The 14,690-nt window shown below is 38.4% G+C and overlaps 1 protein-coding gene across 1 annotated transcript; it reads left to right on the forward strand.

Annotated features, from left to right (window-relative positions):
* Positions 1–2,617: 2,617 nt before the first annotated feature.
* On the forward strand, positions 2,618–13,031 carry LOC137243850 (probable cytochrome P450 6g2). Its single transcript, XM_067772059.1, has 3 exons — positions 2,618–3,320; positions 9,401–10,213; positions 12,622–13,031. Exons 1-3 carry the CDS (start codon positions 2,784–2,786, stop codon positions 12,916–12,918), a joined length of 1,647 nt encoding a protein of 548 aa, XP_067628160.1. The 5' UTR covers positions 2,618–2,783; the 3' UTR covers positions 12,919–13,031.
* The last annotated feature ends 1,659 nt before the right edge of the window (positions 13,032–14,690 follow it).

Raw genomic sequence — 14,690 nt, forward strand, 5'->3', positions numbered from 1 at the left:
ACATACAGTTTTTGCTTAATTGTCACAAACCAGGACAACCTAGCAAACAAACGCTTGATCCAGCCCGGTTCCAAGAGGGTTAACCATCTTTTCAATTGTTATGTGGAACCTACGCCTCTAACACCAGCTTCGCTATGGTTCAACCCTGTTTAAAGTGCCTGTTTCCTTGAACTACCGTTCGAGATTTTGATGCCAGCTTGTGAGTGGTCGCAGCCATTGAATGGGACGAAGCGCTGGTGACACAACAACAACAGCACTGCTTCATAACAAATAACTTGCTTGGGTTCCCTTGAAGTTTTTCGGGGAATCCGTTTGGTACTCAATGTGCTAGTTTTCTTGTTAAAAATTTTTTATTTTTTAAAGTTTCGGCACATATCTAAATATATTTGAAAAGTTGTTGCAAAAAACGTTGCAAGCGCCAATTAAACTTGTTCTGCATTGCAATAATTAATTTCTATTATGCAATAGAACACAGTTTCATATTGAATTTTCTTTTCTTCAGTGCATCCACAAACTGTAATAGAACTGATATTTAACCAATCAAAACGGCGCTTACAACGTTTTTCGCGTCAGCCATTCATGGCCTATCCCTGAAACACAAGTACGAGTAGCTAATTATAATCTCATCAATCAATATACATATGTTAATAAAAAAAGAAACTGTTAGTTAATTTTTGCACTTCAAGTTAAGTACTCAATTCATAGCGATAAAGCGCCATTTATAAATTAAATTAGAAAATGCACATACTTACATCCCACCATGCACCTGTATTACTCATTGGCAGGGCAACCCAAAGTATGAAAAAGCATATCTTTATATGTAAATGTGAAAGTCCGTACTGGATCGGAGCATGACGCCCAATCCATACCACCGTATAACGCGAAAATGTACACAGTTCTATATTTTGCCCTCAGAACAGTAATAGGCATGGTTTTTTGTCACAACAAATGTCGGAAAGTGAACCAGGGACAGACCTATTCTAAATAAAATTGTGTGCGGTGCGATTTGGTTGAAAATTGGTATAAGGGTACTTCCGTGACTAGCTCATTATTTGAGAAACTTTACTTATTTGAGAAACCTTACTTTCTGGGAAGTCTGGTCCACTTCTCGGTCGGTCTGATTGCAAAAAATGTAATTTATGATGCGACTCCCTTGAAATTCGCTACAGGGCTACCTTTTTGACAAAGAAAATATTTGAGAGACTTTTCATTCCGGGAAGTGGACCAGGGGGCGACCTTTCCTAATATGTATATTTCTTCTATACGTGTGTTTGTGACTACTCCTCCCAAACGACTGGACAGATTTTGATGAAATTTTGTGTGGGTATTCAAGCGGACTTGAGGATGCTTTCTCTTTTTAATCTTTCCGGGAAGAGAACTAGGGCTGACCTATTTAAACTAGTTTAGTATTTGGAAAACTTTTATTTTCGGAAATTAGACTAGAGACCGGCTTGTTCGAAACATTACTATTAATGGAGCGGTTTGCTAGAGCTTTAGTACAGGAGCTCCTTTTCGACAAGCTCTCTTTCTAGCAAGATGACCAAGGTCCTATAAATTTGTCTGAAGTTTATTAATTTGGCAGCCTTTCGAAAAGGATAATCTTATACCTAAAAACTAATGCAAAATCAGCTGATAACTTTATAACTCAAAATCGTAGATGGTTTGTAAGTGGATTTCAGTTTCATATGTTAACCCGTATGGACCATGGTTCTATTGTGTTTTCACAATATGGGTAACAAATTGGATATGTTGGTAAGGGTTTTAACAAGGCGCGGTGATTAAGAAGACGAGGGAGATAAGAGAGGGAACTTAGGTAGAAAGAGGAAAATAAGAGAAAGAAATGGGAATTGGAGAGGAGGGGAGAGAGAAGGTGAGGTTGAGGGAGAGGAAATAAGTTTGGAGTATGAAAGCAAGAAATGGAGTAAGGATGGAGAAAGTGCGTGGGGAAAACATAAAAGTGATGTATCAAAAGAAGGGAGGGAGGTGAAGCAAAAAAAAAAAGGGAGATTGACGATAGAAAGTGGGAGTAGAGGAGAGAAAATCGGAGATATGAAGGAAAGACATGGATTAAAAATAGAGAGAGGCGGGACAGGCAGGAAAATATGAACTCTTTTTTTTCAGACGCTAAAAAATGCCTCTGTTTTCGGGGAGTGTAGATACATCGCAGGGAGGGATATTATCGGGAGAACGTGGCAAATATTTATCTTTATCTCGAGCAGGACAAAGCCTGCTGGGTAGTGCTCTAGTATTTGATATTCTTGTAAAGGAAAGCAATTTCCAACCAACGTAGACTTCTATTCTGTGTTTTCTTATTTCACATATGTAAAAACCCGAAGTTACATTTGACGCCGTTTGCAAAAGTTATAGCGATTTTCAATGAAGTGATTACTCTTGGTCCACCCAGCTCTTTCGGAATTTAAAGACACATTTAACGGCTTAATAGAACCGTAGATGCACATTTGAAAGCATAAATTTAGATTTTAAACTCATTTTATAAGCGCTTAATATCAGTATTTTTTTTGCATACTTTGGGTTGCCCTATTCATTGATGTACATAACACTCACCACGCTCGGTTATCAGCAACCGATTGTTTGATATAAAAGCATTGCAAAACTTAATATTAGCGTTCAGTTTAAACAAATATATCGTTAGTTTTGGACTGAAATGCTTAAATAATTCAAAACAAAAAAAAAAATATAAAATAATAAAATAAATTTGAAACTATGAAAAAAAAACTGCAAATAAAAAGTGATAAAATATGAAGAAAAATTAATTTGTTTGTATGAAAAAAATATTAAGACATTCCAAAATGGTCATATTAAATTTAATAACCGGCCTTACATCGGCCCTAACCGGCCATTTAACCGAAATCCTTGCCACATTGGCGTTAATTTTTTTCCTAATATATATTTGGTTACAATATCAATATTCATATTGGCGTCGACATAAAGTGCCTTACATCGAACCAGCGTTGATATTTGGTAATCTGAAAGGTATTATTAAATCGGAAGCGGATCCTGTTACCTGGTTCCAATATTTATACAATCATGAAAAGGCTAAAAATCATTCAGCTGTCGGTATATATATTTTTAATAAGCCTTCACTGTTAATACGTAATATCGAGCTGGTCAAATCGGTTTTAATTAAAGACTTTAATTCTTTCTCAAATCGGCATTCTTCCTCGGATCCGCACTCGGACTCGATTGGTTCGGATAATTTATTTTTTATGAAAAATCCCAAATGGAAGGAGATACGCGTTAAGTTGACACCAGTTTTTACCAGCGGAAAAATGAAGCAAATGTTTCCTTTGGTTGAAGAGGTAATAAATTTGTTTATGACATGTTATGACATGCAAGTGAATATGAAGTGAACTGGCTTACTCTTTTTTCGAAAAAAAGTTGGGTGGCAAAAGCCTTCTTGGGACACTTCTTTACGAAATGATCAATAAGTATTCCTGAAATGGTCTTAAAATAGTTCCGAAAATAATCTCCAAATATCCCGGCGATGGTTTTGCAATAACCCGAAATCAATCCTGAAATTATTTCGAAAACAATAGCAAAATTGTCCCGAAATGGCTCCAAAAACAAATCTGAATCGACTAGAAACTGGCCCGAGATGATCACGCAATGGCCACGAAATAGTCTGGAAATAATTGCGACTTTATTTCGAAAAATACAAAGTAACTGATCACAAAACGCTTCCAAAAGGATATCGAACAACACTCAAAATGTGCCCGAAATAGTCCTAAGATAATCTTGAAATAGCCGCAAAAAGATGCCTAAATCAATTAGCAAACCGTCCCTAAATAGGTCTTAAATAATTTTGAGAAAGCTAAGTAGTCAAGGTAGAAAGTAAGGTTGTCCCGAAATGATCCTGAAATAATCAAGAATTAGCTTCGAAATGGCCTGATATGATTCCAGAATCAGTAGGAAAATTATAACGGAATGATCTACAAATAGGTCCGAAATGATCCAGAAATGGTGCCGGAATGATCCCGAAACTATCCTGTAGCTATCCCGAATACTGTATGAGTGTCTAAAGGCATCAAAAGTACTCTACCGACTTGACCAAGTTTTTAGAGAAGGTTGTCGCGGTCACCTCGTATTTCTCTGGTTATACAAAATTGTGCGGGGGACGACAAATGAAATTGCATCTTGCCAAAAACCCGAGTCTGTCTGGCTCAAACTATTAATATTTGAGTATATTTAGTTTACATATTAATCTGTATCGAATTTTGGAAAAATGGGCGGTGACACGCTCCTATTATTTGAAGCAGGTATCCAATATTTGGTATATAGATTCCATATATGAGGAAATTGAGCTGAGTGTGGTAGTAAGAATTGGAGTGGGGTCGGGACAGGGAGTGCGTGGGAGTGGGAGTCTAAGTGGTAGTGGGAATGGAGTTGGGATAGGAAGTGGGACTGGGACCAGGAGTCGAGTGGGATTGTTGTGGATGTAGGAGTGGAAATATGGTATGAGTGCGAGTGGGAGGGGATAAATAAAATACGGGATGGCCACGGGTAAGAAGGAGACGTCGAAGATAAAGTAGAAGAGAATGAGATAAAGGGTGAAGAGGGGAAACGAGGCTCACTTCTTAAATGTTAGCAAACCGATTCTTGAACAGGACAAATACTGCCGGATAAGTTAGTATATAGAAATGTAAAAGTTGGTATGTTTGGATATCTGAAAGTTTCTTTGTCGGAATGTTGTCTTCGTGACTTCATCAGAATAATTAATCTAATTTGGATGAGATTTGGCTTACTAATAGCAAATAGTCTGGAATCTAATAGTCACGTTTTTTTACAAGAGGAGAGTGACCTAATTGAAGTATCCTTATAATTATATATAAAATAATTCCACAGTACCAAAATGGTCCGGAAAACTATTCGAAATCATATTGGCATATTTCTTAATCCGAAATGATAACAAAAACAATCCTGAACTAATTTCCGCACGTTCAACGTCTTTTTGTTGAGGTATATCATCTGTGCTGCTAGGCCAATACGCAGTTAGGTAAGTACTTTGAGGTGCATTCCGTCATACGTTATATTCCAAAGCAGTGGAGCAAGCACGGAATCTAGAAGAACGCCGCCTGAAGCGTGAGCTGTTTTGGTCCAGCTAATTCTTCGTATTATTGAAGTCGACCTTAGATGTGGTTGCGTAAGATCCCTTGCAGGTACAGATTAAGATATACCTGTACCAACAAGCATATCCAAAGCAATAGCACAATATGCCCAAGAGTTAAAGGCATTTTTTTACATATGAATTTACGGTAGAGAAATATCCTGAAGAGCTTTCGGGTCATCGAGTAGCTTCTTAAGTTGCTGTCCTCTCCATGTTCGTGGGATGAATTGTAGATCATTCTAGCCTCAATCTAAGAATTCGCTCAAGAACTAAAGCAACAGAGCTTGTGTGCCAACCTAACTTCCTTACTACCCATACTAAACATATCGATTTTACTCCCATCTTGGTCCAATTTTTAGTCAAAATATTCGAAACCTTTTGAGGTATCCAGCTAAGAGCCACATCTCGAAGCTCATAGTAAGCATCCGTTATTGTCAAGACTAGTTTTGCGATAAAAATTAATAGAAACGGGAGTAAAGAGAAACATTTACCATATTTATTAGCTATCAGTCAACAAATGCGCTCTTCCATCTACCACTTTTTATGAAAAAAATTCAGACGTCCACCCTCCCTTGCGCACGACTCTGAATCCCACTATAGTCCTAATTGGCAAAAAATGTAAATATTTATTTACAGTCAGTGCTGATAACGTAATTAAAAATATAAACAATTAACTGCATTTCTATTGCTACTAATTAAAATGCAATAATAAAGACCTTTTTAATGGGGTTATCAAGATTTTTCATAAATAATTTTGTTTGTTCAAGTCCTCGTTACTTCTCTCAAATATATCTAACTAAGTATCTTATATACATACTTATTTCTTCTGTACGTGTGTGTCACCGAACTACTCCTAAACGACTGAATGGCTTTTAGTGAAATTATGTGTGTATGTTCAAAGGGGCTTTGGATTTGGTGCGGGAAGTAGAACAGCGATCGATCTACTCCAAAAAACGTATTTATGGTGAGATTCGCTTGAAATGCGGTACATAGATGCCTCTTTGACAAAGATAATATTTGGAAAACTGTTTATTCCGGCAAGTGGACCCATTCTATATAAAATATTAAAATCCCGAGCAACTGTCAAGCGGATCTCTTTGCCTGCATCGATACACCTGAACCGGATGAAGATGACTGTAGGAATTTCGGGATTCCGTTGGCTACCTGTGGTCTGCTCCTGCATAGATCGGCCTCGAGTCATCTCAGCAGGCGTTGGGCTGGCACCACCTCTTGTAGGGTAGCAAGATTCTTCTGCCCTGAAGGGGATGGCAGGGGGTCTGCCGAAATGATAGGTTTCACTTAGGCTCATCTTTCAATGCTCATTGGGGGTTTGACAGGGCACTGTCCAATGGGAATCCATGCGATACGTCTCAATGTACTTGAAATCCCATCTTGCTGCAGCTGTATGGAGGATGTTGAAGTGAAGTCATCGAGTCACTTTATGCTTGACTGCCCAGCTTTTGCCAAAACCAGGCGAAAGTATTTCGGTCTCGACTCACTTTGATCTCCGGAGGATGCATCCAGGGTTGAGACCGGTTTCAATCCACACTATACGCAACGACTCTCTAAGAAGCTATAGATACCGTCGCCGTTATTTTATGTGGTGCGACACCGGACCTTCATGCTGTGCAAATGCGCTTCCCCAAACTGGGTAGCTATCATTTTACCTAACCTAACCTTCATCGGACTGAATTGAATATAAGGAAGGTCTGGTCACGTGACAGTGCCATAGAAATTACTGTATTATTATTCTTGGGGCAGTAGCATTGTGTAGTTCCATACGAAGTAGTTCGCAATTAATGCCCTTTAAGTAGAACTAAATCTCGCAAATTAGACTTCATTCACTTAGTTAATTGCAGTAATATGTATAATTGTCGTTATCTATTGAATGAATTTCGCGTGCCGTTTATTTACATAAACAGTTATATTTATTTCTATATACATGTGTACTACCCTATTGGTTACTATAGTGTTAACTACTTTGTATTCTTTACTTGAATTTTTAAAATAATTTTTAATTGAGTTTTCGTGTTAACTTAAAATTTTTGAATAACTCCAAAAAAAGAAAATTCTAATCATGGGGCAACGATACAAGGTGGCAGCATGAGACAGCTGATTTTAAGCTTTTTTTATTTGATTTGATAAATCAAAATACGGCGCAGTACGATTTTGACATTTGTCCATCGAATTTACAAAAACAAAGTACATGCCACCTTGTATCGTTCCGCTATGATTCTAATTAGTTTGAAAATATTTAAACTCAAAAATAAACAAAAATAAATTTTCAAAATAAAATAAATATTTGGCTTATTACCAAATATAGTTACATCCTCTAGCGCGTGTTGGCCGCTGAGTCTTGTAAAAACATACTTAATTGGCGCTTAACTGTTTCTATGACTATCGGTGTAAAACAAAACGCCTTAGTCGTTTCTTAATTTTGGAAGCTCCAAAGGAAATTCATAAAACGTTTTCCACGGGGTATTCCATCAAAGTGGGGGCTTCCGTCTTCAAAGGGTTTCATAGGTGGTTGAAGATTAGAAATTCTTTTAGGACGGCGCATCTTCTTTGATAAGTGTTACATGACCCAACCACCTGGGTTGTTCTTTGCTGAACTGTGATATTCACAAATGCTGCGAAGCAATTTTCTCTTGGATGCTTCAAGAACCGTCTTATCTGTTATGGTAGAAACTAACGCTAATAAAAACCAAAGATAAATATTCAAATTTGATCAGACTTTTTGATAACCAGCACGACGACCTTTTAATAAAGGAATGACTGAAGAGTGATCTGAAATGTCCGGTCTTTTAATAAGTAAGTAAGCTGCTCCGCCAAGCTCTATAGTTCGTGCCGGTGGAAGAGCGTCTCACCGCGATCTGGATCAAAGTAAGGCTGTTCAACGTATGGCCTATTTGCGTTTACGGGCTGAAAAAACAAGAAAACGAGCCACCAATATAGATAAGGAATATCTTTTTGATCCTGCAATCGGAGAGGCTAATCAAAAACTCCTTTATGGTTATGGTGGTTTAGAATATATCCGCGGTAGGTATGCTTGTCATAAAAAGCCGACTAAAATCCAAATACCGTTGCCACGCTTGTCAATGAAAAATTTCAACAAGCTTTGCATGACAGCATCTTTAATGGTGGCGCCCTCCACTTGACTCCTTATATCCTTAAATACATAAGTACAACAAAGAAAACTTCACCTCACTTCGTCTTCGTGGGTATGTAAGTGGTGAAGTCATTAAAGGGGATAGAGGTTAGGGAACAGCGTACTGTAATCTGTTGATTACAATTAAATTACTCGCGTATAGTGTTTTAAATTCACACTGATTTTGCAGCTTCTGTTAACGTTCGAATCTCTGAATTGTCGAATAAATAACTCAAATATTTAGTATAGCAAAACGTTCTATATTTAAACTACTTTGGGAGTAGTACTTCACAATTACAATTGTCGCGTACTTCACTAATAAAGTTTTTAAATCAAACTGATTGATTATCGCTTTCACCCCGTTGCTTTTATTCTCTCAGTTCGCTTAGTTCACCTAATTATCCCAGGGTCTCGACTTTTCGCCTACAGCAGTCTCGAATATTTACTTATATATTTCTCGTTTCTGTATTTCGTATGGGCTTTAAGGGCTAATTAATGGTGACTTATCCATAACCAGAGAAAACAGCTGATCGAACTAACCTTATGGAAATCAATGTAATCGATTAATGGTGCCATACCATAACGCTAAAGCCATAACCATACCATAGCCAACCAATAGGTTTTTGGTTTCTCGCCATATCCATAACCTACAAATATTTGAGTTGGTGAATTTAAAAACTTTTTGTAGATTTTATTCGTTGTTTTGGATACGTTATGACTAAGAGACTTATTTTTTATGGAATATGTTTGTGATTTTTTCCGTTTTCTTCATTTTTATGAAATTTTCACGATTTTTGGGTTAAGGCACCATTAATCGATCACATTGGAGATGGTGATGGATATGGATATGGTTACGACTAAGGCGTTAGGGTTAAGGAAGTTTAATTGGCCCTTTAGCTACATACATGTATGTCTGTAGTTTATGTAAAGCCATATGCGCTCTTTATTGCTGTGGATATGCGTGTGAAATATTCTTCGTTTCCTTCTATGCATTTGTGTGTGTATTTTGTGTGCTTATGATTACAGAATTATGTTGCTTATGAAGGCAATAGTAATTTACGCCGTTTTTTTAGGACTGCCCCATAACCCCAATTATATCCCGTATTAACAACTTTCTATCTTTTTAGATCGCACGTGAGTACGATAAATATTTGTGCGCTTTGGAAGTCGATCCGAAAACCAATTCAACTGTTATAGAAGTTAAAGAAGGAAACTCACTCTATACCACCGATGTTATTGCAATCACAGCTTTTGGCTTAAAGGCAAACAGTCTCAACGATCCCAATGGCATTTTTCGCAAAAGCGGCAAAGAAATGTTCTATTTCACATGGTTTCGTTCGATCGAATTCAAAGCTTTCTTCTTTTTACCAATTTTAGTGAAAATATGTGGTTTCAAAGTTTTTTCCAAACAAGCCTCCATCTTTTTACGTAACATGATCAATGATGTTATTGCAGAACGTATACGAACTGGTAATGTACGTAACGATCTAATTGATATTTTAGTCAAGTTTAAAATTGAAGCCGAGGAAGAATTAAAGCAAGGCAAAAAACCGTATATGTTGGAAAGAGATGTCTTACCTGCACAAGCTGCTATATTCTTTTCGGCTGGTTTTGAGACGTCGGCATCAACCATGTCTTTTATAATGTACGAGATGGCGCGGCATCCTGAGGTGCAGCAACGTTTACGCGAAGAAATATATGAAGTATGGCAGAGTAACAATGGCAAAGTGTCATATGAGATGTTATCGGATTTGAAATATATGGATAATGTTATAAAAGAAGTTCTACGCCATTATCCACCGTTGTCATTCCTTGATCGTGTTTGTACGCCGAAAGTGGGTGAAGAAGGCTATTCGTTGAAACCGTTTGGGATTGACTTTATTGTACCAGAAAATATGCCTGTCTTCGTACCAATACAAGCTTTACACATGGATCCGAAGGTTAGAATATATATTATACATCTTATTTGATTTAAATTAAGTAAATTTGCAATTTATGGCACTCAACGAAATTTCGGCTTAAATATTCTAGTAAGGTATCCAAGCATATTGACTTTAACCAACAGCAGTTGTACCAGAGACAATATTAAGATTATAATTCAATCAATCTTTGGTTGTACAAGCCAATGAATTTCTGCGCAAAACATATTTCTTCTCGTGCGACCTCCCAATGGAACGTCACGTCATCAGTGATATATTGATACAAATGCCGGAACAGGGCTACAAAGCTATCGACAGCACTAACCATACTTTTATTTTTGGAATACCATCGATTTTTTTCTGGCGATAGTTATAGTTTCGATAGTGAATTTTTGAGGAAAAGGTCTTCAAATTTACGTTCAATATAAAAAAAAAAAAAAAGTTAAATACTTGGCGCGCTTTACCTACGACGGGATAGAGGCCGAGCTTCTCTTTCAATTTACGTCGTGCTCCTTTTAATTTTTCCTACAAATAGGCGAGACCTACATGTTTTATGCCGACACCGAATGGCATCTGCAAGACAGATGAATTTTAGTTTTTTCAATTAGAAGAAAATTTGTCCAAGCGGGATCGCCCTCGGCAGTGTTGGGCAAGCACTCCGAGTGTATTTCTGTCATGAAAAGCACTCAGTGAAAACTCATCTGCCTTGCAGATATCCTTCGGGGTCGGCATAAAATAAGTAGGTCCCATCACGCCAATTTGTAGGAAAAAATAAGAAGAACACGACGCAAATTGGAAGAGAAGCTCGGCCTTAAATCTCTTCGAAGGTTATCGCACCTTACATTCATTTTGCTAAATCACTTCCGAGGGGCGACCTCGGATAGTTTTGATGTTACTTTTCCCTGGAGTTGAACGCAGAACCCTCGGTGCGATAGGCGGAGCATGCTACCACCCCACCACGGCGGCCGTTCAAGATACTGTAACGAGTTTTGGGAAATTCTTCTTGTTTTGCCCCTTCTGATATGGTTCGGATAGCTGAACTGTCGAACAAATAACTCAAATACTGAGCATCAAAATGTTCTTTATTTACAATACTACTCTGGTAGTAGTACCTCACAGTTAAATTAATCGCGTACTTCACTTACAGCGGTTTAAAATCAAACTGATTGACTATCACTTATCGTGCGCTGCTTTTATACTGTCAGTAGCCTCGCTCGCCTATTTCTCCCAGGGTCTAGACTTTTCGCAAACATCAGTATCGAGTAGTTGCTTATTTATTTCCCTTGTTTGCATCATAAATTGGATTTGGCTATGTATATATATATGTTCCAACGGAAGGCATTTTTTGACCTCCTGAATCACCTAACTTTGTTTATCAGGTATTATTTGGAGGCGTTGAGATCTACATATTGGGTACCATTTGAAAGAATTTGTTAAAAAATTTGATACGGGCCATTCAATACTTCCTTGGGGACGAAAGCTAAATCTTTTCACCTCTTCAGTATTCGGTTGGTATGGTCCAAGGACATCAAGCATATGACAGATTGACCTTTAAGGGCAAATTAAAATGAAATTAGATGTGTTGGATAATAAGTTTGTTTTGGAAAAAATAGTTTCAAAAGATTTTCGATATTATAAATCAGCATTCCTCGGTATTCATTGAGGATGTTTTCAGAATGATGCCTGGACCCTTTCGATTTGTGATCTAATTTTTATCGACGAGCTATCGGTTTACTATCGATGACAACTATTGTGGGCGTGTCATCAATTGGTTATCGATTTGGTATAGAATGGTTATCGATTTGTCAGCGAAGTTTTTTCCGTTTGTTATCGACGAGTTATTGGCTTGTTATCGGCATGCTATCGATTTAATATCGAATTGCTATCGCTTTGATATCGTCGAGTTATGGGCTTTTACCGTTTTTTTTTTCCGTTAAATAACCGATAGCTTGTCGATTACCACTTCGGCAATAAAACACCTAAAATTAGCCGATTAATTGCCGATAACAGTCCATAATGGCTATTTTCGATAAAAACCTTGGTAAAAAGCCAAAAACGAACCGATTACGCGCATGGAATAGTTTAACTACAGAGTCTAGCCTTGCTACAGATATTGTTTTTTATACCCCATCTTTCGAAATTGCGGATGACAAGCCGTTTTCATGATGTAGTAAAATTTGACCTAGTGAAACCCAAGCAAACATATGCTCCCTTATCCATATGCTCAGAAAGATTCACCTAAAACTACAAGAAAATGGTTTTCATACGTCACAGTATTTCTCTAGCTAACCGGAATGCATCCTAAATTGGTCTGTATCAGCTATCTAGACCGTTTCTACTATTCTTTTGATGTTTGTTTCCAGCTAAACTTAGTTTTTATCTCGATTTACAAACTTACATACATGGTTTTTTTTTATTTCTTCCCACAGAACTTCAAGGATCCAAAAAAATTCGACCCCGATCGTTTTTTGCCTGAAAATAAGGATGACAACAACATGAATGCCTATATGCCATTCGGTACCGGTCCACACAATTGTATTGGTGAGCGTTTTGCAATGGTACAGACCAAGCTGGGACTACTCTACTTCTATCGTAATCATTATGTTACGGCTTGTGAGAAGACACCAAAACAAATCCAATTTGATCCGCTTGCTATTATCATACAGTCAAAGGGTGGAATTCATGTGAATATAGTGCGTGAGCCACTTTTCGGAGATTCAATCTAGATATTTAGTTAAAATTAGTTCTTAAGTATCATAAGCGAGTAGATTGTAGAAAATTCATCTGTTATCTTGTAATTAAGAAGCCAAAAAAATTTTTTTATGATTAATATACCGAGCGTGGTTGTTGTTGTTGTTGTAGCAGTGCTTCGCCCCAACTAACAGCCGCGACCGATCACAAATTGTAATCAATATCCTCTAACGGGAGTTCAAGGAAACTTGCTGTTTCAACAGGGGTGGACCATAATGAAAGGGGTGTTAGAGGAGTTGGTTCCACATTACAATTAAAGAGATGGTTGGTGTCATGTGAGGACACATTGCAAGCGGGGCATACATTTTGTATGTCGGGGTTGATTCTGGATAGGTAAGAGTTTAACCTGTTACAGTATCCAGAACGAAGTTGAGCAAGAGTGACAAGCGTTTCCCTGGGGAGTATGCGTTCCTCTTCCACAAGTTTTGGGTACTTTTCTTTGAGTACTGGATTCACCGGGCAATTCCTGACATAAAGGTCCGACGCCTGTGGAGTTCACCAAGGACCTGCTTGTGTTTTTTTGTTTCATATGGCTGGGTTCTCAGGTGCCGTATTTCCTCAAAGTGCTTACGGAGATGACTCCTTACGCCCCTAGGCGATGTTGGTTCATCAATCAGATGCCTCAATCTCGCCTCATTATGTAGATGGTGTTCTGGGGACATAAGAAGGCAGCCCGTGGCGATTCTGAGAACAGTATTTTGGCAGGCCTGTAGCTTCTTCCAGTGGGTAGTTTTTAGGCTTGGCGAACATATGGGTGACGCGTAGCACGTAAACGGCTGGCAAATTGCTTTGTATGTAGTAATGAGCGTTTCTTTATCTTTTCCCCAGGTACTGCCAGCAAAGGATTTGAGGATTTTATTACGGCTCTGAATTTTCGGAACAATTGCGGCTGCGTGCTCACCAAAATGTAGATCCTGATCAAACGTCACACACAAGATTTTGGGTGTAGGACAGTCGGTAGCGTAGTGCCATCGACGTGGATGTTCATAATGGTCGACATTTGGGACGTCCATGTTGTAAATAAGGTCGCGGAAGATTTAGTCGGTGATAATGTCAGGTTTCGCGAGGCGAAAAAACTGGAGAGATCAGGGAGGTAGCCGTTTTTTCTGTTACAGAGCTCATCGATCTGTGGGCCTGGGCCTGTGGCCATTATTGTGCAGTCATCGGCGTATGAAACGATAGTGACTCCTTCTGGTGGTGAAGGTAGCTTAGATATGTAGAAATTAAACAAAAGTGGGGATAGGACACCACCCTGTGGCACCCTTTGTTTAATTCTTCTTGGTTTTGATGTTTCGTTTCTAAATTGCACCGATGCCTGCCGACCACCCAGATAATTTGCGGTCCACCTTTTTAGACATGGGGGTAGGGTAGACCCTTCCAGGTCTTGCAGTAACGTGCCATGGTTGACCGTATCAAAAGCTTTTGATAGGTGTAGCGCTACGAGTATTGTTCTATGGTGTGGGTTTTGATTTAAACCGCAATTTATCTGGGTGCTGATGGCATTTAGCGCGGTGGTGGTGCTATGGAGTTTTCTGAAGCCATGCTGATGAGAGCCTAGCTGCAAATTTGCTTGGAAGTTGGGGAGCAAAATGGCTTCAAGCGTCTTTGCTACTGGCGATAGGAGAGATATCGGCCTTGGCCATTTTCCATTTTTCGGGTATGACAAAGGTGAAAGGAGACAGGTTGAAGACATGTGCTAAGTATTTGAAACCCTCTTTCCCTAGGTTTTTAAGCATCGGCATGGCTA

This window comes from Eurosta solidaginis, chromosome 3 (assembly GCF_040869045.1).
Source record: "Eurosta solidaginis isolate ZX-2024a chromosome 3, ASM4086904v1, whole genome shotgun sequence".
In the NCBI taxonomy this organism is placed as follows: Eukaryota; Metazoa; Arthropoda; class Insecta; order Diptera; family Tephritidae; genus Eurosta; species Eurosta solidaginis.

Bases quoted from the DNA above. Each gene is read 5' to 3' on its own strand.
- LOC137243850 (XM_067772059.1), top strand. From the start codon at position 2,784: ATGAAAAAAATATTAAGACATTCCAAAATGGTCATATTAAATTTAATA. The intron at 3,321-9,400 runs GTAATAAATTTG...CTATCTTTTTAG, and splicing joins TGTTTCCTTTGGTTGAAGAG to ATCGCACGTGAGTACGATAA. The intron at 10,214-12,621 runs GTTAGAATATAT...TTCTTCCCACAG, and splicing joins CTTTACACATGGATCCGAAG to AACTTCAAGGATCCAAAAAA.